Source organism: Eucalyptus grandis, chromosome 8 (genome assembly GCF_016545825.1).
Source record: "Eucalyptus grandis isolate ANBG69807.140 chromosome 8, ASM1654582v1, whole genome shotgun sequence".
NCBI lineage: Eukaryota > Viridiplantae > Streptophyta > Magnoliopsida > Myrtales > Myrtaceae > Eucalyptus > Eucalyptus grandis.
Genome location: NC_052619.1, coordinates 12,513,339 through 12,537,267, shown reverse-complemented (window position 1 = coordinate 12,537,267; position 23,929 = coordinate 12,513,339). Strand labels below are relative to the sequence as shown.

At 41.6% G+C, this 23,929-nt stretch overlaps 3 protein-coding genes and 1 non-coding gene across 4 annotated transcripts; 2 read left to right on the top strand and 2 right to left on the bottom strand.

Moving 5' to 3' along the window:
- Nucleotides 1–196: 196 nt before the first annotated feature.
- LOC104456543 (60S ribosomal protein L13a-2) lies at nt 197–2,838 on the top strand. The gene is made up of 4 exons (XM_010071354.2): nt 197–561; nt 1,413–1,529; nt 1,632–1,719; nt 2,483–2,838. Exons 1-4 carry the CDS (start codon nt 290–292, stop codon nt 2,624–2,626), a joined length of 621 nt encoding a protein of 206 aa, XP_010069656.2. The 5' UTR covers nt 197–289; the 3' UTR covers nt 2,627–2,838.
- A 1,176-nt stretch (nt 2,839–4,014) lies between these two features.
- On the bottom strand, nt 4,015–4,096 carry TRNAS-UGA. The gene has a single exon. It is a non-coding gene; the product is annotated as a tRNA-Ser (tRNA).
- Nucleotides 4,097–6,169: 2,073 nt separating this feature from the next.
- On the top strand, nt 6,170–11,764 carry LOC104416318 (probable LRR receptor-like serine/threonine-protein kinase At5g48740). Its single transcript, XM_018861690.2, has 16 exons — nt 6,170–6,352; nt 6,692–7,229; nt 7,388–7,839; nt 7,945–8,062; nt 8,169–8,237; nt 8,316–8,384; nt 8,473–8,541; nt 8,631–8,702; nt 8,801–8,869; nt 8,968–9,203; nt 9,288–9,493; nt 10,027–10,153; nt 10,252–10,320; nt 10,448–10,637; nt 10,712–10,844; nt 11,282–11,764. Exons 1-16 carry the CDS (start codon nt 6,277–6,279, stop codon nt 11,498–11,500), a joined length of 2,712 nt encoding a protein of 903 aa, XP_018717235.2. The 5' UTR covers nt 6,170–6,276; the 3' UTR covers nt 11,501–11,764.
- A 369-nt stretch (nt 11,765–12,133) lies between these two features.
- LOC104456542 lies at nt 12,134–17,388 on the bottom strand. Its single transcript, XM_010071351.3, has 10 exons — nt 17,020–17,388; nt 16,039–16,383; nt 15,399–15,471; nt 15,158–15,270; nt 14,960–15,044; nt 14,529–14,601; nt 14,089–14,144; nt 13,142–13,207; nt 12,739–12,804; nt 12,134–12,653 (listed from the first exon to the last, which is right to left on the bottom strand). The coding sequence occupies exons 1-10, from the start codon at nt 17,199–17,201 to the stop codon at nt 12,573–12,575; spliced, it is 1,140 nt and encodes a 379-aa protein (XP_010069653.2). The 5' UTR covers nt 17,202–17,388; the 3' UTR covers nt 12,134–12,572.
- Between the last annotated feature and the right edge of the window lie 6,541 nt (nt 17,389–23,929).

Sequence of the window (23,929 nt, the reverse complement as noted above, 5' to 3'; positions counted from 1 at the left end):
TCGCCTACTTATATTTGGGCCGAGATGGGCCGTAAACGGGGCTGAATTCGGTCCGGGCCGGGCCAGGAACTCACCGCATTTCGCAGTTGGGCTCAGCCGGCCCAGACCGTCCCACCATCGTCACCGTACGCACGCCCGCACCGTAACATAAACCCACGAAAACCCTAGCTCCACCATCACTTCCCCCCTCTTATAAGCCGCGCAGGCCTCGGTCGCCTGAAGGGTTTCGAAGCTTAACGCAGATTCTCGCCACCGCGCTGCCAGAGAGAGGAGAGAGGAGAGGAGAGAGATGGTGTCCGGGTCGGGTATCTGCGCGAAGCGCGTGGTGGTGGACGCGCGGCACCACATGCTGGGGCGGCTGGCGTCGATCGTGGCGAAGGAGCTCCTGAACGGGCAGCGCGTGGTGGTGGTCCGGTGCGAGGAGATCTGCATGTCCGGCGGCCTCGTCCGGCAGAAGATGAAGTACATGCGGTTCCTCCGGAAGCGCATGAACACCAAGCCCTCCCACGGCCCCATCCACTTCCGCGCCCCCGCCAAGATCTTCTGGCGCACCGTCCGCGGGTACTCCCTACGCCGTCGTTTTTCGTCATTGCCTTCCCTTATTGAGTTTTCAGTTTTTCCGCCTGTCGATCGGCGCGCGAGGATGACCGAAATGATCGTTTGTTGCCTTGAACTGACGTTCCCGAGCTGGAGTTGCGAACGGCGGGAGATGATGATGTTGCGATAGCTAGTTGATTCTTTTAGCTTCCACGAGTTTTGTGTGTGGTGGTGGATGAAGTTCTTGCTTAGGTTGCTCGAACTACTGATGCTGGAGTCTAGAGCTGGAACTAAGAGTTGCAGAATGATGGTTACTTCGTAGGCGGTAGATTCTTAGGTTTTTTTGGGGGATTTGGAATGATGTAGTGAATGCTGGACCTGCGCGTTTGTTTCGGATTGAGATTTTGAGTTTTTGTTGGTCCGTGTGATTTTGAGTCTTCTGGCGCACCGTCCGCGGGTACGTCGTTGTTTTCTGCCTGTTTGTTTGATTCTTTGAGCTCTCGTTTCAACTATTGATCGGCGCGAGGACGCTTGAGATGGTTGTTTGTTGGCTGGATTGCGATTTCGATGTGTTGGTGGGGATTGTGAATGGTGGGAAATGATGTTTCGATAGCTAGTTGCTTCTTTTGGCTTCCGTGAGTTTTGTGGATAGTGGCGGATGCATCAATGCGATGATAAGTTCTTGCTTAGGTTGCTCGAGCTACTGATGCTGGACTCTAGAGCTGGACAATGGTTGCAGAATGATAGTTATTTCATAGGCGATGGATTCTTAGGTTTTTTCCTTCTCTAATCTGGAATGATGTGGTGAATGCTGGACCTGCGAGCTTGCTTCGGATTGAGATTTTGAGTCTTTGTTGGTTCATATGAATTTGCAGAATGATTCCGCATAAGACCAAGAGGGGAGCAGGTGCGCTCGCTCGGTTGAAGGCTTATGAGGGTGTCCCTCCTCCTTATGACAAGACGAAGAGAATGGTCATCCCTGATGCTCTCAAGTACGTTTCTTGCTTCCATTTGTGCTGTGTTCATTTTGGGACTGTCTTTTCTGTTGTGGCTTATGTCAATTTAATGTTTAATTTGCATTGTGATCTATATAGGGTGTTGAGGCTTCAAAAGGGGCACAAGTACTGCTTGTTGGGCCGCCTGTCTTCTGAAGTGGGATGGAACCATTATGACACCATCAGGGTGAGTATTTGCTGCATTGCTAGCTCATGCTGTTTCTTGGAGAGATAATAGCCATATCGGTTGGCTTTCCTTTATTTGGAGTTGGTGGCTTTTGTGCTAGCCTTCTAATATTGGATTTACCTGAAACGTTACTTTTGGTTAGATAAGTTCGGTATTGGATTGTTTGATCTGTTACTTACAAAATGATGACCCCTAATTCTTTACTAGGTTGCTTGTCATCATACAGTTAAAATGTGCAAATCTAGTTTCTTGGCTGCTCATACTTGGTGAAAAGATAGGACAAGATTTGTATCGTTCTTCTGGATGTTTGATCGAGTCAAGCTAGGGCTTTTGGTTTTGGATGAGTGAAATTTGGTAAAACTTGATATCTGGCAGTTCATAGTGAATGGTAGAATATCAATTTTTTGTTAAATCAACAGTACAATTCACAATATCTTGTCCTATTTCAAGTCTTCAGTCCCTAGGTGCATGTATGTGCTCTTAACCGTTTGACCTTTATCTCAACACACAAACAGAGGCTTTTTCATGTGCAATTTATCATGGCTAGTTACAGGGTTATATATCATAGGATGTAAAGATGTTTTCTCACTCTAAAGGCTGAGAAGAACACATAGTCCTTTGTCTTCTCTCTGATCACAGCTTGGTGAAATCCTTCAGCACGATGCATGAAATTGTCAAAGCCAATGCCAGCAGACTCTGTTTTCTGTCCTTTTTCCATCACGCTTTGTCGGTTTTAACTCTTGATTTTACATTTGACACGCAGGAGCTCGAGAAGAAGAGAAAGGAAAGGGCTCAAGCCGTCTACGAGCGGAAGAAGCAGTTGACGAAGCTTAGAGTGAAGGCTGAAAAGGCTGCAGAGGAGAAGCTTGGCTCTCAAGTCGACATCCTTGCGACCGTGAAGTACTAGGATTTTGAGTGTTTAGCTTGATGATAGTTGTTCCAAATTTTGTTGAGATTGTTTTCGTGAATTTCCTTGAAACAATTTATGCGTCTGAAGACGAGGAGTCGGAAATGTGATGTTTTGTGCGCCTATTCTCGGTGTTTTTGGGTTAATACTGCTCATCTTTTAGTAGATGAACCTCCTTAATATAATCTTGAACACGATTCGTGCGTGGTTAATTCTCTAAATCTTTCCCGGCGGTCATACGGCAGCGTTAAACTGGGCCTTGGGATGTTCCTGGAATGGGAATGTCCGACAATGCGGTGTCCGACGATAAATCTGTTTTGATGGATCGTGTCGTAATCTTTTGCTCAGCAAATTGGCCAGCTGATGAATTCGTCTGGAATCGTCGGGCTCGGGTAAAAGGGTTTGGGCCTAACGATTTTAGGGGCCACCGTATGAAGCGTGGTTTTGCTTTTCCATGCTATGCTTGGCAGGAAACGCTCCGTCAGCTCTCTGTCATGCCAATTAACAAGTCATGAGGTTCCCGTATTGTCACGCGAGGTTGAAAGAGATAGCGCTCTGATGCCAAATGACGCAGAGAAAGAAACTCCAAATGACCGTCACGCGAGGTTGAAAGAGATGGCGCTCTGATACCAAATGATGCAGACAAAGAAACTGAGGCCAAATGACGCAGGGGAGGAAACGCTTGGAAAGGAACTCCAAAAGATAATGTTATTTGGATAATGAAATTTTAATTATAATATTTTAGGCGTCTATTTATAGGAATGTCGTCATTTAGAATATAATTAAATAACTAAAATCAAATAACAGAATTAAGAAAAGATATTGATAAAGGGAAAAGTTTTCAAAATACTATTAGAAAATCTGTAGAATGTGTTTGAAATTTCTAACGTTTGCAAAATCAAAGGAAATACATCCAAAATTTTTGACATCTTGAAAATCAAGGAAAATGATGCCTGAATTTGAGGTCACATATCGTAACCTATTGGTAACTTCAAATATCTTGTAATTTTTTTCAATTTGTGGGACCGCGGCCCACTCTTTTGATGCTCAAAGATTTCCATATAAGCATTTGCCCACCGTTCTACATCACGAATTGATCAATTTGCAGGCAATCAAAGACCTTGCCAGGTTGAGTTGATATCTTGAAGATCGAGGATTTATTGTGATAACGAGGTGAGGAAAAGCTCCGCTTGCGAGTCGGACTGAGTTTGCAATCTCTATTCTGCATGCTAGCAAATGAAATGTGAAAATTGTAAGGAATCGCCTTCGAAAGTGGAGGCAACGGTACTTTAGACAGGCTCCAGGATTCCTCGGATGACTTCTCAAATCATCTGCCAAAAATATAATAACCACACAGGAGAAATGAAAAAAGAAGGACAGAGAAAAAGCGTCGACAGCAGGGTTCGAACCTGCGCGGGCGAAGCCCAACAGATTTCAAGTCTGTCTCCTTAACCACTCGGACATATCGACGTTCTGTCCTAAAGTGGCACAAAATATGATACATATTTGTAAACGTTTACTTCTGGCCATCCACTTCCTTGGACTGTTCCTAGACCAAAAAATGCGGGGATTATGAGGGAACCTGTTGCTTTGGATATGTGAATAAACTTCTCATCCAATTCTTGATGGTTTGCTCTGTTGTTACGGCACAACCCTCTAGAAGCGAGAGAATTTGGCAACTATTCTTTCTTGTGATCAATAGAGTCCATCGACCCCCTTTTTGAGCTGATGTTTCTTTCCGATTATTTCATGTTGAAATTTCAATTTTTTGAATCCATAAATTTTTTGGGTCTTGACTCCAACAAGCTCCAATCTAACAAAACTTTCGGATAGATTTTTTGCACACTTCATGAGCATACCTCATGTGTTGCACGTATAAAATCAAAATTAATGGAAGTATCTTACCCGTAACAAATGCCACTTGGTCAGTGGCTCCCCATGGATTGTGTTGTAAAAGTAGCCAAAATTGACATCGGATTGTCTCCTATTGAAGCAGATGGGCTTGATTAAGGTTGGTAGCTTACGAAGCTTAATAATTAGACAATGACCTAGCGTTATAATGGCATGCGTTCAAAGTTAATCTTTTGCCCTTAACATGTTGCACCGATTGACAATGTTTGTCTAGCTCCACAGTTGATCCCGAATCCTTGAGAAGTCATTTTAACCTTATAGAATCAGATTTTATGCGAGTTGAAATCCGAGAGAAAAAAAATATGAGATGTTTTACACTTGGTGTGGGCGGTTGGTGAGGTGACACGAGATTTTCATCATTCGTGCATGAGGGTTGCTGGGCATTGGGTCCTCCATAGGACCTTTCCTTTCAGAGAAAGGAAGCATCATCTGAAATCCAGAGGACGAATCTGAAAGCAAGAGCTTCAGAAAGGTGGAATTAAATTTAGTGCCACGATATCATTGCACAGATGCTGGCCTATCAAGCGTCCATCGATTAATGTCATGATGATTCGTGTCATCAATTTTCCCATAGCGAGTCAGCGACCACCGCATGCACGATGCCGATGTCGCCGTGCGAAAAACATCGAGCAGACGGCATGCTAAAGACATGCATTTCGGTCCTCTCTGATGGTGAATTACAATGCAGAAGAGACTCGGATGGATTTGATTTCAAAGTGACGACACTGACTTCTGCGCATTCGTTTATCCATGCATATTCTTCAAAAGGATGCTTCTGCCACTTCTCTTTTTCAGTGGCTTTCAGTTCAAGAAACCCCATTAATTTCAAAAGAGAAAGCAGGTGCCTATCTGCACGGAAGAATGGTCTCATTGTTCTATTTAAGCATTTCCTTTTTTCATTGCACGTGTGGTCTAGAAGAGTTTTTCCTTTCCTCGTGTGAAGCCAAAATACCATGTCCGAGTTTCACATAATACAAAAACATTTCCCAGGAAGAAAATGTTCCCAGAGACCACATGAGTTCTCTTGAAATCTTTGAAATTTATAACCCTGACCCATGAAATCGGGCAAGAAAAACTGTAATGGCATCAGCAGGATGTGAAGAGAATGGAGGCGGCGTACACCTAATGCGGTTTTACCGAGTCGGATATGGTTGTCGTATGGACAACAGGCTGTTGATTTGGTAAGTGTCGGATTTTTTAGGGAGACAAAAGTCCAACCTATCCCCAAGCAAATCCGGGGAATTCGATGGTCTCTTGAATATGTAAATGCTTTTGAACTTCAGTGACTGAGTCCAAATGATCTTCTTCTTCTGCAAGCTAACTAACTTTCGGTCCTTCTCTTGGCTGCTTTTTGCAACTACTACTATATTATTGCTTTTAGTAATGGTGGTAGTTGCAATAGAAGTAAACATAGTGAAAAAGTGTTGATCGGCAACAAACAAAGAAGCTTAATTATTACCGATCCAGCACACCTTAATCATCTCCAACTGTTCTATTCTTGCATCTTCAACCGTAATCAGCAGATAATCCTCGTCATTAATCATTATTCTGAAACAACCTGTTGCCCCACCAAAGAAAACTCATAGGTGACTCTGCTTTGTTCTCTTGCAATGCCATATATACACCTGAAATTCTGATCGCTCTCACTCATCTGTCGCATTCAAAGCCTCAAAGCCGCTTGTTTCTTGAACTTTGCCTTGGCTTCAAAGAAGAAAGTCCTCAAATAGAAGATCGACCATATGGGACTGAAGATATTCTCAGTCGGCTTTGCTCTTCTTTGTTGCTTCTGTTCACTTGGCTTCTGTGATCAAGACGGTATGCATTTTGCAATCAAGCAAATTTATTGTGCTAATTAGTCACTTCTATCATGCAAGAGGGTTGCTCCAAGAACCTATCCCAATGAATCAATCTCCTTCACTTGTTCCAGTAAACAATGAAGTTTTAAATGTTTGATTCTTCTCCAAATTGTTGCTTCTGTTACACTAGTGCTATCTTAAGTTGCCAATGCTCCTCCTGATGAACATACATATAACTACTAAAATTTTGTCTGAAAAATGTGTCATCAATACAACAGCGTCAGCCATATCTTTAGAGCTGCCATCATATTCTTTTAACAGTCAATTCTGTATCCTATGTTCTGTGTGTATGTGACAGGTTTTCTGAGTTTAGCTTGTGGTGGAACTACCAATTACACGGATTCATCCAACATCTGGTGGATTACCGACAGTGATTTCATAAGCACAGGAAAGACTACCTATGTTGACAATATCGAGGGCAATTCATCTGGTGTTTCGCTTCGGTTCTTCCCAGATTCCAAAGTCCATAACTGTTACAGATTGCCTGTGAGGAATATATCCTCCTTAATTCTCGTAAGAAGCCAATTTGTGTACAAGAACTACGATGGACGAGGGAAGCCACCGGCATTTTCTGTTTCTCTTGGGACAGCAATGGCTCGTACTATTAACCTGACCACTAATGATCCTTGGACTGAAGAATTCATATGGCCGGTCGACAAGGACACACTCTCTTTTTGCTTGCATCGTATTCGGAATGGTGGGACTCCAGTAATTTCTTTGCTCGAAGTGCGGCCTCTTCCTCCTGAAGCTTACAAAAGTGGAATGGGGGATTACCCGAATAAGTTACTCAGGAAGTCTTATCGAATTGATAGCGGTTACACCAATGGCTCGTTGAAGTGAGTTACATACGAACTTTTTGTAGCGCAATACGTACTTATTGATGTTATGATTGTTTTCTTAACCAGTTTTGGTTATGCTGTGATGCACATTCTCGCATTGTGACATTGTTGTATGACTTGAGAAAGTTTCAGCAACTAATATTCGTGAAATACAGGTACCCTGCAGATCCCTATGATCGAATATGGGATGCTGATAAGAGCTTCACACCATTCCATGTGACTACTGGGTTCAAAATTCAAGTCGAGTTTAATCTCTCGGGGCTCTCGGAGAGTCCTCCTCCCGCTGTTCTTCAAACTGCCAGAGTTTTGGCACGAAAAGAAGTCCTGACGTATAACTTCCCTCTCGACTCACTTGGCGACTATTATGTCGTCCTCTATTTCGCTGGGATCCTTCCTATTTCCCCATCTTTTGATGTGATAATTAACGGGGACATAGTGCAATCTAACTATACAGTGAAAACCTCAGCAGCCAGTGCTCTATATGTTACGAGGAAGAAAATTAAGTCGCTGAACGTGACGTTGAAGAGCAAACGTTTCTTTCCTCAGGTTAATGCAATTGAGGTGTATGAACTTGTTGACATTCCCCCAGAAGCTTCATCAACTACAGGTGCAAATATCTGTTAATGTGTCTACATGTCAAATTCAATCACGCCGCTTGCCAGAATCTTTTGCTTTATATGATAATTATCCCTTTAAATTCCTTCTGTTGCAGTTTCAGCACTTCAGGTTATTGAGCAGTTTACTGGCCTGGACCTGGGATGGGAAGATGATCCTTGCTCACCAAAACCGTGGGATCATGTCGGATGTGAAGGAAGCCTAGTAACATCACTGTATAAAAACATTATGCCACGGAGTTTATAAGTGCACACTATTATTTTTCACAAATTGGCATCTACCCTGGAATTTATGTTTTTCTTGGTTTATCTATCTTTGAAGGGATCTTTCAGACATCAATCTGAGGTCTATCAGTCCAACATTTGGGGACTTGTTGGATCTCAAAACACTGTAAGTTCTCTCACTTTGTTAGTTTGTTATGATCCGTGCATGCTGCAATCTCTTACATCTCACGTGTTTCGCCATCAGGGATTTGCATAACGCGTCACTTGCTGGTGAGATACAGAACTTGGACAGCCTGCAAAATCTCGAGAAATTGTAAGCATCTCTCACCGGTGCACCGGTGCACACCTTGCTACATAGTTGAGAAGGTTGATTTGGCTTTAAACGCTTTCTGGTATTTCAGGAACCTGAGCTTCAATAAACTGACATCGTTTGGCTCAGATTGGGAGAACTTGATTAGCCTGCAAGTTCTGTAAGTTGCTGGTTGTAAAGTTACGAATATATGTCGGCTACCGATGATTAGACCTAATGAGGCTCTTCTTTACTTTTGAAATAATGAAGGGACGTCCAAAACAACAGCTTAGACGGAGTTGTTCCCGACGGCTTGGGAGAGCTGAAAGACCTTCACCTACTGTAAGCTGGTTATGGGCTTGTGGAGTTAAAAACGAATTACCTGGCCTTTTAAAGAATATGCAAAAATAAATCCGTTTTCCATTGTTATCTTTTGCAAGGGACTTGGAGAATAACCTGCTACAAGGTACCTTACCAGATTCCTTGAACAGACAGAGCTTGGAGGTCAGGTAAGAAACCGGTACTCCTAGTGGTTCCTAAAGCAAACAAAACGAGAGGTCTTTTAGCCCATTATTTTGTATTACACTGAGGTGTCAAGTTTCTGCAGAACCTCAGGAAACTTGTGTCTTTCCTTCTCCACAACCGCGTGCGGTGATGCATCATCTAGTCCTTCAATTGAGGCACCGCAAGTTACAATAGTTCCCGAGAGAAACAAAGGGGGACATAATCGTTTAGCCATTATACTCGGAGCAGCCGGAGGAGTATCACTAGCTATTTTACTCATCCCGCTCTTCGTATTCATGTACAGAAGGAGAGGAAGAACTGAAATGTCATATACGGAAAGTATGTAAACCAAAGCATCGAACAAAATTCAGATGAAAACAGATTATTTCAGTCTCATGGTGTGTGATCCGTCAATATTTTCAGGGGCAGTCGCAGACGTGAGAAACTGGAATGCAGCTAAGATTTTTTCCTACAAAGAGATAAAAGCAGCTACAAACAACTTTAAAGAAGTCATTGGTCATGGAAGTTTTGGATCCGTGTACCTGGGAAACCTTCCAGTTGGAAAACTAGTTGCTGTGAAAGTGCGGTTTGATAAAACCCAACTTGGTGCAGATTCTTTCATAAATGAGGTTGGTTCTGTAAATTTTTCCTTTCGGAACAATCAACCTCATTTGCGGTTTCCTTTCTGAGTCATTTGCATGCTAACATTGATGGGGTCCAACCGTGTGGACAAAAAAATTCAAGGTAACATCTTTACACAACGTGAAAAATCTTCGGCTATTTTAACTTCAGCTGTTATCTTAACAATGACGAAGGTGAGGAGGTCCTCCCTGAAAGCAAATATATAGCACTTATTTCAGGTGTCAACTTGTTGTATTTTGTTATTCTTTAGATTTTCTAGCATGTCTTGAACAATATTGTGGCCTGTGGCATGATAAGTAAATCAAAGAAGAATGCTGATTTTATAAAACAGGTACCCCTCCCTTTTGTATGTTACATGCATCAGTCAGCGCGTTTGAAATATGTCAAGTATAAAAGAAAATCATTCTTACATTCTCGTGACCTTGATCTAGCTCATGTGTAGGTTTATATATCTTCTGACAATTTTTCTATCGCTAGTCTGTTGGTTAATTGCCTTAAATACATTTATCAATCTCCGTAGGTTCGTCTCTTATCACAAGTCCGCCATCAGAACCTTGTCAGTCTGGAAGGATTTTGTTATGAGTCGCAGCGTCAGATTTTAGTCTATGAATATCTACCGGGTGGATCACTGGCTGATCAACTGTATGGTGGGTTTCTGCAACAAAATTCTGTCTCTATTATGTTAGTGTGGTCTTACATATCATCTCTCAGTGATGTTCATTTATGGACGGCAATGTGAATTTAGGTCCAAACAGTAGGAAATTCTCACTAAGCTGGGTTCGTAGACTCAAGATTGCTGTTGATGCTGCAAAAGGTGTACATGGATAAGCTTCTTTTCTGAGACTTATTACATTGGAAACTTCAATATAGTTGGAAGATCCTTTGATGAAAGATCGATAGCTCGCTCTTCCAAGCTTGATGGTCAATGTCTTTCTTCTCAGGACTGGACTATCTACATAATGGAAGCAATCCTCGAATCATACACCGAGACATCAAGTGCAGTAATATACTATTGGACAAGGAGATGAATGCAAGACTTTGCGACTTTGGGCTCTCTAAGCAAATGATCCAGCCAGACGCAACTCACGTAACCACTGTCGTCAAGGGCACAGCTGGTTACCTCGACCCTGAGTATGCTTCTGAACACTGTCAAGGCAGATGTTCTATATCTAGTGTAACTACTTAATTGTGTGTTCGGTGTGTAGATATTACTCCACCCAACAACTTACAGAGAAAAGCGACGTCTATAGCTTTGGAGTTGTGCTTTTGGAGCTCATCTGTGGACGAGAGCCGTTAAATCATTCAGGAACTCCAGATTCCTTCAATTTGGTTTTATGGGTAAGGCACACTGCTCTGCTTTGTTCCTGCAAATGATGCAGAATTACATGATAAATGATTCTACTATCAACTGATGGTAAAAGGACAGGAATATATACTCCACAACTTTGGTTGATTGCATGAGAGCCTAATTGGTGAACAAAAAGTCTCAGCCGATTGTCTCATCTTCAATGTATTCCCTTCTAAATTATATTGTTTATAATGAACTCTATCAGTGAAGAAAAACATGAACAGATTTGAGTCTCTGTTTTTTCCAAATTATTTCTTTCAACAAAGAAGAGCCAAAATAACTAAATTCATATATTTTGAAATCATAAAGCCGGCAATATTTCTATATTTTCTTGCATTCTAGCCATGTCTCTTGGTTATGGTTTCTACTTATCTATTGAAGGGAACTCTGATCAGTGCAAAATCCTTTGTCCTGTGAGATTTTGCAGGCAAAGCCCTACTTGCAGGCAGGTGCATTTGAGATAGTGGATGAGAGTTTAGGGGGAAGTTTCGATGTGGAAAGCATGAGGAAAGTGGCAAAAATCGCTGTGAGGTCTGTAGAGAGGGATGCATCACTAAGGCCAACCATTGCACAGATACTGTCTGTGCTCAAAGAGGCTTACAGCATTCAGCTCTCTTATCTTGCAGCCTCTGGACATGTGAACTGAATCTACTCGTATTACAACCAAGACAAGATTTTTTTGTTTTCGGCCCAAAGAGATAAAAAGAGGTCGTTTGTCCTGATAACAAGGCTGTTTATCATTCGTTTGAGTGGAACCTATGTACAGAGAGAGTTTTGGGTGCAATTATCATATTTATCGTACTTAAATGTATGATACTGTTTTATTTCATATTCATCTGTGCAAGAGAAATTAAGCAAGTTTTTGTTCCTATATGCTTCTATTGAAAGAGAACATATATCTTTTGATGTATGAGCCAATATTGTAGCAGTTAACAGAAGACTGCTGGTTCAGCAATGCAAGTCAATCGTTTAGGGAAGAACACGGTGGTTTGCCCGGATGAAATGGTCATCCAGCTTCTTTCATGATACCTATACTCATCTGAGAGATGGAATATAGCAAGTTTCAACAAGGTTTTAGCAAGTCTCACATGAACTTCGCCACTAAAAGACGCACACATTCCCGTTGCAGTAGATGAATGCGGAAGTGGCTGACATCGAAGAGAGTTCTGACTGTCTAGGTTCAAGATGGGCAGCATTTCAAGGAGAATAATCAAGGAACTAAAAATTAATGGACACAGCAGCTGAAACAGGTACGATGACCAATTTGATGCCCAAAATCTTGAGTCCAACAAATTTGATGTATTTCAATCAAGGCCCTACAAAATTATCACAAAGTTCTCATCCAAAGGGGAAAAGAATATGGTCGCAGGTGAAACAGGATAAGATCATACTAACTGCAAAAAATTATAAAGCAAGCACTTTAGCTCAGAGGGAAACAGGAGCAGGAAAGCATCGCAAACAAGAGTACCCTCTTAGCATAACTTTATTCCCTTTTGGTGGAACATAGCCCACACATCTAACAAATTGACAGAGACTATTTCGTTAAAAAATTATGAAAAAGCTATGATGCGGATGGTAATTCAACAGGAGGTTGCAATGACCATCCAAAAAAATATTAAATAAGATGCTAACAGCTATTTCCTCCATTAACACGATGTAGCAAATCCCACGAATCTACACAAGAAGTTCCCGCCGCAGAAAACAAGCTTACAAGCCGATCAAGTGGAGTAGCGCCGCCGCAGAAACAGAAAGAGTGCTGTAGAAGCAGCTATTGCATATGGAAAGATGGTCCAAATTCCCTGCGTGATTTACACAATTAATGGGTAATTTTTACTACCTCAATAATACAGTCCGAATAGTTTAGGCAAAGGAATATTTCCATACCACTGCAGTTGCAACAGTTGCAACAGCAAATAGAGGGCGCTCCCTCAGTAAGAATCCAATTCCCAACTAAAGTCAAAAGCAAAGAGAAGAGAAAAGCTTCAGGACTATTAGCAAACCGAAGAAAAGAAGAAGTATGCCAAACAAGATGATTCATGAAGCACACCTCCAGTTCATCATTTTTTTGTTTTATTCCAAATTCTCTTCTCCAACTTTCAGAATTTCCAAAATCAACAGACAAATAGATGATAAACTCCTTTTTTTTAGCCCAAAAGAAAATGCAAAAAAATGAATGAATGAAAATTGAAGGTAACCGGCATGATTGAAACTCTAGAAACTTACTAGTGCATGTTACTATTCAAAAGGAATTGAACGCCACATTTCACTCTATGCAAACTTAACTCACCTGGATAGGAAGTGTGACCAAACCTCCACAACACACTCCAGCAAAAAAATACTCTGGAGATATTCCCTGAATTTTGAGAGGATGTCATACAACCAATTACACAATGTCCAGTCATTGATTTAGAAGGTAAATAGTTCTAGTATTGCTGCATTGGACAGAAGTAAATTGATATCTGCAAACTGTATGAAGAATCGTGCCTCTAATTTGTTATTTCATATGCCTGGATTGCAAATGACAAGGTTATTAACAACTTTTTATGATGGTGTGCATATTGCGCAATTATGTGAAGCAGAGAATTAATTATTCATCCAAGGTGTTAAATTCACTTTCACCCAGAAAGCAGAAAATCCTTAAAGCTGACCTAGGATTAACTCAATGAGACAGAGACCAAGGACAGGTTCTCTGCTAAGACTTAATTGAGCGCAAATAACTAAGCATTTCCTCTCAAGGATAGCTCACCCACATAACTTCACAATTTCTCACTAACTTGACTCAAAAGCATTACCCCAGACCAATCACCAGATTGCAACTGAAAATAGAGGGTTCTTTTGCTAATTACATCTGATCTAATCCAAGGAAAACTACCAAATTGTCAAGTAGCACCAGAAGATGAGATGGAATAAAAAACACAAGGGAATAGGAAGCCTCCCAACTTAAGAGTTGCATTTGGGAGGAAAAGCAAAAAAGAAAAGAGAAAAAAAAAAGGCAAGAGGAGCAAATATCTTCTCAAAAAGCCATCACATCACAAACATCCACGAAACTCTTTATGTATAAGTAGGCCTAGCATTCATGAATCAGACAAGAAAATAGGCATAGAATAGTCATGCAACATCAAAACTATGAATAGAGGCCTCCTTTGAAGTTTCAATAGTGTAAAAGTTTGGCACATGAAATTATTTTAAGCACCAATAATTCAGTGATATGGTAACAAATCAAAGATGATATACCGAGGCGCCTGCGAGGAAAGCTGTTGGATTCCTCACTCCAATGGAAAATCGTTCAACTGCAGATAAGGTTCCATGAGAAATCACTGTTATGACTCATAAAGCATGAAGAGACATCTCATAAAGAATTACACTGTGCAGTAGTAGTCCCACACTGATATGTTCTGGCCATGAAACGGAACAGATTTCTCTTATATTTTGACCACTAAAACGTTCAGCCTAAGAAATTAAGTAAATTATGTAGAAGGCAGGTGCAATTTTTGACAAAGAAGATTCTTCAGGAAATGAAAGCACTAAAGAAGCATGTGATGGAGGGGGTAAATAGCAAGGAGATGCCCTGACTGCAGAAGTTACTACCCCATTACCACCATACTTGAGCTCGTCCAACAATGCAAATATAGCAATTGAACATTTCAAGAGAATCTGAAAGTATGAGTGCTCACCAAAACCGATGAGATTTCCATATTTTTGTACAATACGAGTAATGTTCTCAACCTTCTCCTTCCCAATGCCTAACTGCAAATATACAACTTAAAAAGGTGAAGTGGCGAAAAAAACTGGTGCTGTTTCTTCAGACATCTATTGGTAAATATGCTAGATTATAATTATGACTATTAGAGAACAAAATGGACATCCTTTCATGCATACTCATCCAAGTGCTTGAGTAATGTTCATGGTGGGGTATGTCTGAAGGTGGTGAGTCATATTTTTGTATGGTCGGAAAGTTGGTTAAGGAATACAGCTAGGAAAAGTTTGTTAGGAAAAATGCATTCAAGTTAGATGGCATCACATCCTCCAATCCATACACGCATGCCGAGTTTCCAAATGCTCCTGGAAGATTGGCAAGGACAAAGAATAAGTAGGAAAAACCAACCTTTGCACAAACATCGTCTGATGCCCTGGTTTGTCTGAAAAGCTTCCCAAGGTAAAAGGGAATCATATCGCTTATACAAACTCCCCTGACAATTTAGATGATCAAGTAAGACTAAGTAATCGGATGAGTTGGTTGCAATATCCCCACAATATCAACACAAGAATGGAGAAAACTGAAGCACAAGGAGCAACCACATACCAATATACCCACGTAACCGTCGATAGTATGTAAGGGGCGTTTCTTGAGAAAGATTCAGCAAACAATTGCCATGTGCCATCCAAGGAGAGCATCCGGGACAAAGTTATGCCAACCTATAGTATTTACCTCCACTAATGAATTTGCAAAACTGAAAGCCAATGGGGAAAAGCAGAGAACAATAACTAGCAAAATATGTAGATGATGGGTTTGTCAAACAGAAGTACCAGTAGAAAGGACAGACCCATATATTCAAAGCCTCCTCACTAATGAAAAGTCCGCACCCAGCAGCCATTAGCAGCCCAAAGTAAATCCACCTGCATTTTGGCAAGTAACAATACCTTAAAACTTGCAGTATGCACATGACAGAAATGAAATATAAGAGTCTATTCAAGTTTTATGCTTCATAAGATGGACATATACTGCTGCTTATGAAAAATTAAGTGCTCTCTAAACCAAGAAGAACTTTTCCCAAGCCAGGAAAACAGAACCAAAAATCTAATTTGAAAAATCAATTTACCAGAGAAATTTTCAAAGTTCTTTTTATATTCCTTCTACAAATAGAAGATTTTCATGACCATTTTTTTTTCTTTTCTCTGTGAAAGATTTAAAAACAAATTATTCTCTCTCTTAAAACCAATATAACTAATAAAGGAAGACGAAAAAAAATTTCATGAAACAAGCATTCTCTAGAATTTCGCTTAGATTTGAACCCATAGCTAGTTCGAAAATCGTAAGGAAAATAAAAAGAACCGGGGACTCTTCTGACCAAACAAAAAATATGGAATTGTCAGCAAAAAAGAGGTGTGTGTGAAGTTTATGATAGTATGCCAGCAATGCAAATTAGAATTGCTTCTAGCAAGTATTTAGAAACCAGACGCTACCCGGGGGCATATTCTGGAAGCAAAACCTTGTATCCAAAAGCTTTGAAACTAAAACCAACAGGAGATGCAGCCATTACTGCAGAGGAAGAATCTTCTGCCAAAATCTGAAATCCCAGTGATGATCCAGGGGAAGATCCCTTAACACTAAGAGATATCAATGTGCCAAATACAGCTATGCCAAGGGCAATTGCTAATTTAACGAGCAACGATCTTCCTCCAATGGCACCACTCTTTTCTTTGTCTTGAAGCTCATTCTCAACCACATCTGCCTCATCCGGAGTATCTTTGGAGATGATGGCTTCGAAACCTTCTCCAAGTCCATCCCCCCGTTGCAAGCTTCGAGCACTGCACAGTAAAAAAAAAAACCACGCATCAGTCCAACATATGCCATAGAGTTAAACTGAGAATGCCAGCCCATCCAACCGCTAGCTGACAATTAGTGCCAAATCTTAATGAGTAGGGAGAACATCCAACATACAAGATGGTTAATTGCATCTTGGAAAGGTGGCAAATTTATCCATGAGAGGCATTACCAGAAAGAATGCAAAGCTAACAAGGAAAAAAAAAAAAGAATCATATCCCATTTCTCCTTTGTACAGAACACAACTGCCACTTCGCAAGGAATGCAACCCCGGGCACAGGCTATAGCTTCATCAGACACAATGAACCAGTACATTCCCCTCGCATCCAAACAACTCAGCTGAGCCATATCATATCATCATTAAGTGATCAGCTAAAATCAAAGAAGCTCAAGAACCTGACCAGTCTTCCCTCAACGACCCATAGATATAACTGCTCCAAGACACGCTCATAAGTTCAAAATGAACTAAAAACTGCAGCAATCGTACTAGAACGCGTCCACGCTTAAGCATTCACGCCACGGTGAAGCTGAAGGTACCAGGGAACCAACAAGGACGCACCCCGCATCCAAGCAAGAGAACCCACTTCAGATTTTCCTCTATCCAAACTAAAAAAGCTCACCTGAGACTCGAACCTCTGTCAAAACCCGACGTCGCCGAGCTCCCATGCTGCTTCAAAGACAGCACCCCGCGACGGGGGAGAGCGAAAGAGCAGGAACGACCCACGACGGGCCGCGGCCGGAGGGACGTGGTATTCGGAATCACGGGCGGGTTCCGGCCCGAGAGAGCGAGCGGCGGAGACATTCGTGGAGCGAAAATGGGAAGAGAAGAACGAAGAAAGGGAGCTGCTTCTTTCCTCTATGGCGGCTGCTACTGCCTACTGCGACATGCTCCAGCAGTTGCAAGAAGAAGGCGACGAAGTGAAGAAGAAGAAGGAGAAGAAGAGAGAGAGAGAGAAGTGAGGCGGGCGTTGGTTCCATGTGCTCCTATGCTAATGGTGGACTTAGAATCAAGGGAGGGGATATGCCACTTCTTTTTTGACCCGACAATTAGGACTGATCGGTCCAGCCCGGTTCAAAAATGGAATCGGAAATCGGACCGGAATGACCAATTTTCAAAAATCAGAATTAGGGATTGGACCGATGGGTCCAGAATTGAGAATCAGATTGGATTAGTCAGTTCAAAGGAAATGATTACTTATTTTCTAATTATTTAGAATCAAACCGAGGTAACATTTACTTCATATTTTACTAATTTTTTGAAAGAATAAAAAAGCATATTTAGGCCCTGTTTGTTTAAATCTATTTCTATTTCCCGTAACACAAATTTTCATTCTTTTGTTTCGAGAAACAAAAAAGAACAATTTATAAACCATGAAACGCTTTTCATTCATTTGTTTACATTTTTGTTCTCAGAATGTTAGGGACTCCCTCAAGCCAGGCTCAGCTATCAACCTGGAGAAGGTGAAGAATAGGAGGAAGAGGAATAAGGACCTCAAGATAGGTGAATCCCCTCTCCACGTATTTCTGTGACCGTATACGGGGACGGGCCGCCGTAGCTTGCTCCCCTCGCTTCCGCCTGCGCTCGCAGGGGTCTAGAGGCGCCAGTGCTCCCCCTAAGTCGTCCTCTCTCTCGCACAGTGGGTCTGAGCCCTACCCAGTGCCCCATCCTTGAAGGGCCCCGTTATGGAAAGCGTTTGGAGGGGCTGCCTCTTCCTCGGAGGATGATGATATCTCTTCCCCTGGATCGCCGTGTCAGCCTCCTCCTCGTGACGAGATCACATCGGTCGAGACGATCCAGCTGGGTTGCCACACTTGGCACCCGACAGAGCGGTGGAGGCTGAGCGTCTGGGCTTGCGCAAACCTCGAGGTGATATCCTCTTTAGATGTATTTCATTGGAATGATCCTTTGAGGAAGTTATTCATGAAAGAGTCTCGGAATATCTTTTTGGCTCTCTCGGGGTGGACGTGGATTGCCAACTTCTTGTTGTTGTATCTCGGTAGTCTATGCTCATAATTCTTTTGTAAGTAGGAGACCTCTATGGGTGGACTTGATCAGAATGAGTTCTTGTATTTTTGACTTACCGTGGATGGTGGCGGGTGACTTCAATGCTTTAAGAGACCCGTCTGATAGGCTAGGGGGTACTAATGTCTGGCCGCCCTCCTTTGATGAGTTTAATCAGTGTCTGCATCAGGCAGAGTTTGAGGATTTGAGATATGTTGGACTTAGGTTTACTTGGTTGATGTCTTCAGGGGCTAATCGGAAAGCGAGGAAGATTGATCGGGTTCTAGTTAACGCTCTCTGGAGCTTGTATTTCTCTTACTCAGAAGCTTCATTTTTACCTTCCGGCATTTCAGACCACTCTCCTATGGTGGTCAAGGTGATCCAGCTAGTTTTTCGAAGAAAGCCCTTCAAATTCTTTGATTTCTGGATGGAGCACCCATCTTTTCAGGATATTCTTACCCAGGTGTGGCAGGCCCCGAGTGATGGAGTACCCATCTTGGGTTGGTTACCAAACCGAAAGCGCTCAAGGGCGTCTTAGCGGTGAATAGAGACTCTTTCTCCAACCTGTCCGAGAGGGTTGCTCAATCCAAAAATACTCTTAAACTAGCTCAAGTGGCCCTTCAAAGACGGCTGGACCAATGTGTCCTCTTGGCAGAGCTAGAAAAAAGTCATCGGAGGACGTTCGTTGAGTTGAGGAGTCAGGAGGAGGCTTTCTTCAGACAAAAATCCAGAATCCGTTGGCTTGAGATGGGTGATAAAAACACTAAATACTTTCATCACTCTGTGACTACGAGGCAACTAAGGAATAGGATTATATCGGTTCTTGATAGGAATGGCAACCTTGTCTCCGAGCCGACCCTTGTTCAGGATACATTTGTCGCTTATTTTAAGGAGTTGTTTGCATCACGTTCTCCTCCTATTGGACCAGCCTTCGGAGACCTTCAGCAAGCCATCCGTCGTCCGCTCTCAGAGGATCAAATCGCTTCTCTTGGTCGTCCCTTTTCGGAGACGGAAATTAAGGACACTATCTTTTCTCTAGCGCGTGGGAAGGCGCGGGTCCCGGATGGGTTTGGTGTCGAATTCTTCAAGAGTAATTGGGATATTGTTGGACCGGCGACGGTTGGAAGCAGTTAAAGATTTCTTTGTTACGGGGAGACTATTAAGGGAAATTAATTCCACCATCCTGGTGTTGATCCCTAAGATTCCTAATGCTACCTCGGTAAATGATTATAGGCCCATCGCTTGCTGCAATACGATCTACAAATTTATTACCAAGGTATTGGCTAACCACATCGCCTCAGTGCTCCAGGATGCCATAAGCCCTTCTCAGAATGCGTTCGTGAAGGGTCGACGGATTAGTGATAATATCCTCCTAGCCCAGGAGTTATTCGCCGGCTTTCACCTGCAGCCATATCTCCCCAAATGTGCAGTGAAGGTAGGTTTTCAGAAAGCCTATGATACGGTGGATTGGGATTTCCTTGAATTGGTTCTTCGTGCCTTTCGATTCCCAAACCACTTCATTCGCCTTATCATGATATGTGTTCGTACCCCGATGTTTTCTATCTCCTTGAGGAAGAAGGGGGCCTTGGAATGTTTGCGACAAACGGCAATGCTCAAGACAAAAAATAGAACTTGAGTTCTTGGTGCAAATGGATTCACTCTACTTTTCTCATTTTTGGGCTTGGAAACACCTCGGATTCCGAAGATTGAGATGGCCGGGGGACATCCCTTTTTTTTGGCTCCTTTTTATGTTCTTCTTCTTTTATTTTTGCGCCTTTTTCTTCGGCGGAGTCGAGACTTCAGGCTAGTGATGGATTCTTGGAACCAACCCCTTCCAGTTCTCACTAGGGTTCCAGATAGATTTGTATGGAGGGATGATCCTTCCGGTGTCTTCTCGATCGCCTCAGCTTGGCATTTACTCAGAAAAAGGAAAGATAAGGTGGTATGGTCATCCTTTATTTGGAACAAGGCCATCACTCCGAGATACCAATTCAATCTCCGTCGATCACTAAGAACCGACTTCCTACCCAAGCTTTTCTTATGTCTTATGGGAGAATCGGGAATGAAGTATGTGCATTTTGCAAGCTCACGCCGGATTCTATTGATCACCTCTTCTTTGGTTCTTTTGCATCACGGCTAGTATGGCCTACTTTTGGGCGGCTAGGTGCAATCTCCCATGGAGAAATGGGACTTGGACAAAAATCTTCAGTGGGCCTTTGTGCCATCTCATTTGGAAGTATAGAAACGACATCCTCTTTAGAGAGCATCCGGTTGTGGTTGCGGCTATCAAGAAGCATCTTATTAAAGTTGTGAAGGATAAAGCCTTAACGTTCAAAAGCGTGGAAGATTGCCCAAGGAATAGGAGGTTACAAAAAAAACGGGGCCTTGAACTTCAACTCGCCGGAGGCCGCCTTAAAATGTCGTTTTGCGTGTTGCTCCTTGCCCTGCGTGGCATTTGTTTAGTTTAGCTCGGTTGCCTTCGACCTCGCTTCTTGTTTTGGCCCTTGCTTGAGCTGGCCGAGGCTTTCACTCGATTAGACGTCTAGTGCAAGTTTTGTGGTGCCAAAAGGAAGAAAAAGAAAAAAAAAAAAAAAATATTAAAATAAAAATATTAAAAAAATTAAAAGAAATAAAAAAATTATATAAGTTTAAAAATGTATTTTTGTTCTTTTTTTTTCTTTGGCCGGTCTAAGAACCTCGCTCGGAAATTTTGTAGGCTCGGCCTCGCCGTGGCTAGATTCTAAAAAATAAATATTAAAATAAAAATATTAAAAAATAAAAAGAAATAAAAAAATTATATATTTAAAATGTATTTTTGTTCTTTTCATGAAACATAAATTTTGTAGAAATTATTTATTCAAAAATTGTTCCATGAAACATAAATAGAAATTATTTTGAGACGATTTTTGAACTAAACGTTACCAAACAAGCCCTTAGTTGATTTGGTTCGATTCTCCCTTGGAATCGAGAATCCGACTATTTGGACACTAGTTCCATTTTTAAAAATCGAGAATTGGATTGATACTCTTAGGAACCAGACCAAGTCGGCTAGTTTGGTCCAATCCAGGCGGTTCCTTGTTCGAGCATTCCGTTCTGCAGACCCCTACGAACAATATTCTCTCTCCTTCTTCTTCATTCTTTTTTCTTTTTCTTTTTTCAGGAGAAGGGAAAAGCCAAAAAGAAAAAGGAAAATAAAGGAAAATAGAGTGAGTGAAATAAATAAATAATTTGAAGAAATACAAAAAATGATCCATTTTGGTGGTGGATGTGATCCCTTCTCCGTTCATTATTTCAGGATGAACTCCATTTTCTTGACCAAGTGCCAAAGGAAACTGCTGACATGATGTAAAATGAATATACAATACTAATATTGTACGAGCAAAAAAAATAAATAAATAAAAGATGACGGAAACAATTCATGTATTGTGGGCTATGTCTAGGTTCAATTAATGTATTTCACTTTAGGATTGATTTGGATCCGATATGCCATATTTTCCAATCCAAATTAAAATAGACAGATGCGGATTGAGTATTGGAGATCAACACGCGACAATGCCGTGACACAAGTGCAAAAATTGATGAGCTCCAAATAAAGGTGACCATTGGATAGGCTCAAGTAGGACCACATGATCGAACTTAACTTCTTGTCAAGCACGCCTGTCGTAAGATATTTATAGGTTTATTTTTCAGAGCAGGCCAAGCATTTGTTTTCACTAGATGCCCTTGCCCAAAATGTCATTGGGGCCTTATGGCTTAGATCAAGCCTACCCGACCCCTAGGCTGCCATATTCATGATTAGATCTTGCTACTAGCAGCCGACCTTAAGAACACTATTAGAGCACTACTTTTAGAGGTTCGATTGCATTGTCCGAATACATCATCATACCTATAGCCTCATGTCAAGAGTACATCTAGTCACATCACATTGATGCAACACATCAATTCCAACATTTAAGTGGAAAAGAGTTTTTTCTCGAAATATTCTTCATTTTCTTTTAATTATTTATTTTACAAGTTCACCCTCATACGCTTGGTCAATGCTTTCCAACGAATTAGAACGGAATTACCGAGATTTTTCTTGAAATTGTGACAAAAGATTAGTTTAGAAATCAAATTTGTTACAAAATAAACAAGCGAGCAACAAAATTTTCTTGTGCAGTGCTGACTAAGTCATTCTACATGGTACGTTCTAGATAGTTTTATTTAAATTGGTAACATTGAAATGAAAGCGGATTAATATTGCATTTTTTTGCTTATGTCGGTACCAGAAGGGTACATTGGAGAATTCGTTTTTTGCTTTTTCCGTGGCATATTCTTTCTTTCCTTTAACGAATTGACAAAGCACAATTACCCCAAAAATTCACATTTTCTTCCATATTCTCGCATCGTGTGCTTTTAGAGATGCACCATACAACTGTAAAATAGAGTGTTTTAATCTACATCGTCGGTAACTTAGAGCTTTACGATGTATAGGGAGTGAAGAGAGAAGTCGGGTCTTCATAAAAAAGACAAATTCTTGGGACAGCGTCGCTTGAATTCTTCTTCAAGAACAGGACCGAGTACATTTCAGATGCCCTCTTTCGGTGGATACCAGAGCATGAACTTCCGAAATTACGGATGTGCCAACGGTGGACACATCGTACTGCAATTCAACGATCGTTTGGGACCAAGCAATCCAAGGATCGTTTGGGACCAATCGAATCGAATTTTGCATTTGATATTTTCTATCATGCTTTGGTAATAAAAGCATTAACATGCCGTCCTACATCATGTATGCTATTTTATCTTAACGCGGTTTCTCTTCAACTAACGATTTAAGCTTTTGAGTTGGAATTTTTGGGTGGGGGACGTAGGGGTGTAGAAATGCAAAGGTGGTGTTGGATATAGAAACGTGATCTCAATAAGGATCTCGAGGGGCATAGAAATGAAACCGGAATGATACATAGAAAATCTTACGTCGAAGAAACCTTTTGAGTAAATGTGTGTTGACTTAGGCGATTTCCGGATGAAGGTATCAGCCTTCTATCATACGTATCCCTAACAAATGCTATCAGAGCCCGGTATTATCCCTTCTGCATATGTGCGTCACCCTTCACGCATCGTTAAGAAACAGGTTCCATATGCTCTTTATATTCAATCGGTCTCCCTCCACTAAACAACTCAAGTTTTTGAATTAGACTTCTTACGAGGAAGTATGGAGGGACGAATACACACCACCTATGGTAGTGTTCAACGATACAATGTACGCAATTCTCGAACTGGATCGAAGCTGCTTACGAAAGCAACCCGTTCATCCATTTTTCACGGCGACAGACACGTTCTCCTAGGAATCCCAAGCCGCGAACAACTCCCGTCATGCCATTTTAGAAGGGGGCACCTGCCTCGGTTGCCTCTCATCGCCCTTGTTTTTTTATTCATTCGGGAGCAAAGCAAATGCAACGTGAGCACGCGGTCTTCCGTCAACGCGTTGGAAAAAAGCTTTCGATTAGAGAAGAGCAAAAGTCACCCAAAAAAAAGAAAAAAAAAGA

Bases quoted from the DNA above. Each gene is read 5' to 3' on its own strand.
- LOC104456543 (XM_010071354.2), top strand. From the start codon at position 290: ATGGTGTCCGGGTCGGGTATCTGCGCGAAGCGCGTGGTGGTGGACGCG. The intron at 562-1,412 runs GTACTCCCTACG...ATGAATTTGCAG, and splicing joins TTCTGGCGCACCGTCCGCGG to AATGATTCCGCATAAGACCA. The intron at 1,530-1,631 runs GTACGTTTCTTG...TGATCTATATAG, and splicing joins GTCATCCCTGATGCTCTCAA to GGTGTTGAGGCTTCAAAAGG.
- LOC104416318 (XM_018861690.2), top strand. From the start codon at position 6,277: ATGGGACTGAAGATATTCTCAGTCGGCTTTGCTCTTCTTTGTTGCTTC. The intron at 8,063-8,168 runs GTATAAAAACAT...CTATCTTTGAAG, and splicing joins GGAAGCCTAGTAACATCACT to GGATCTTTCAGACATCAATC. The intron at 8,703-8,800 runs GTAAGCTGGTTA...ATCTTTTGCAAG, and splicing joins CTGAAAGACCTTCACCTACT to GGACTTGGAGAATAACCTGC.
- LOC104456542 (XM_010071351.3), bottom strand. From the start codon at position 17,201: ATGTCTCCGCCGCTCGCTCTCTCGGGCCGGAACCCGCCCGTGATTCCG. The intron at 15,472-16,038 runs GTAGCGTCTGGT...GCCAAAATGCAG, and splicing joins CTTCCAGAATATGCCCCCGG to GTGGATTTACTTTGGGCTGC. The intron at 12,805-13,141 runs GTGAGTTAAGTT...TTTTGACTTTAG, and splicing joins TGGTCACACTTCCTATCCAG to TTGGGAATTGGATTCTTACT.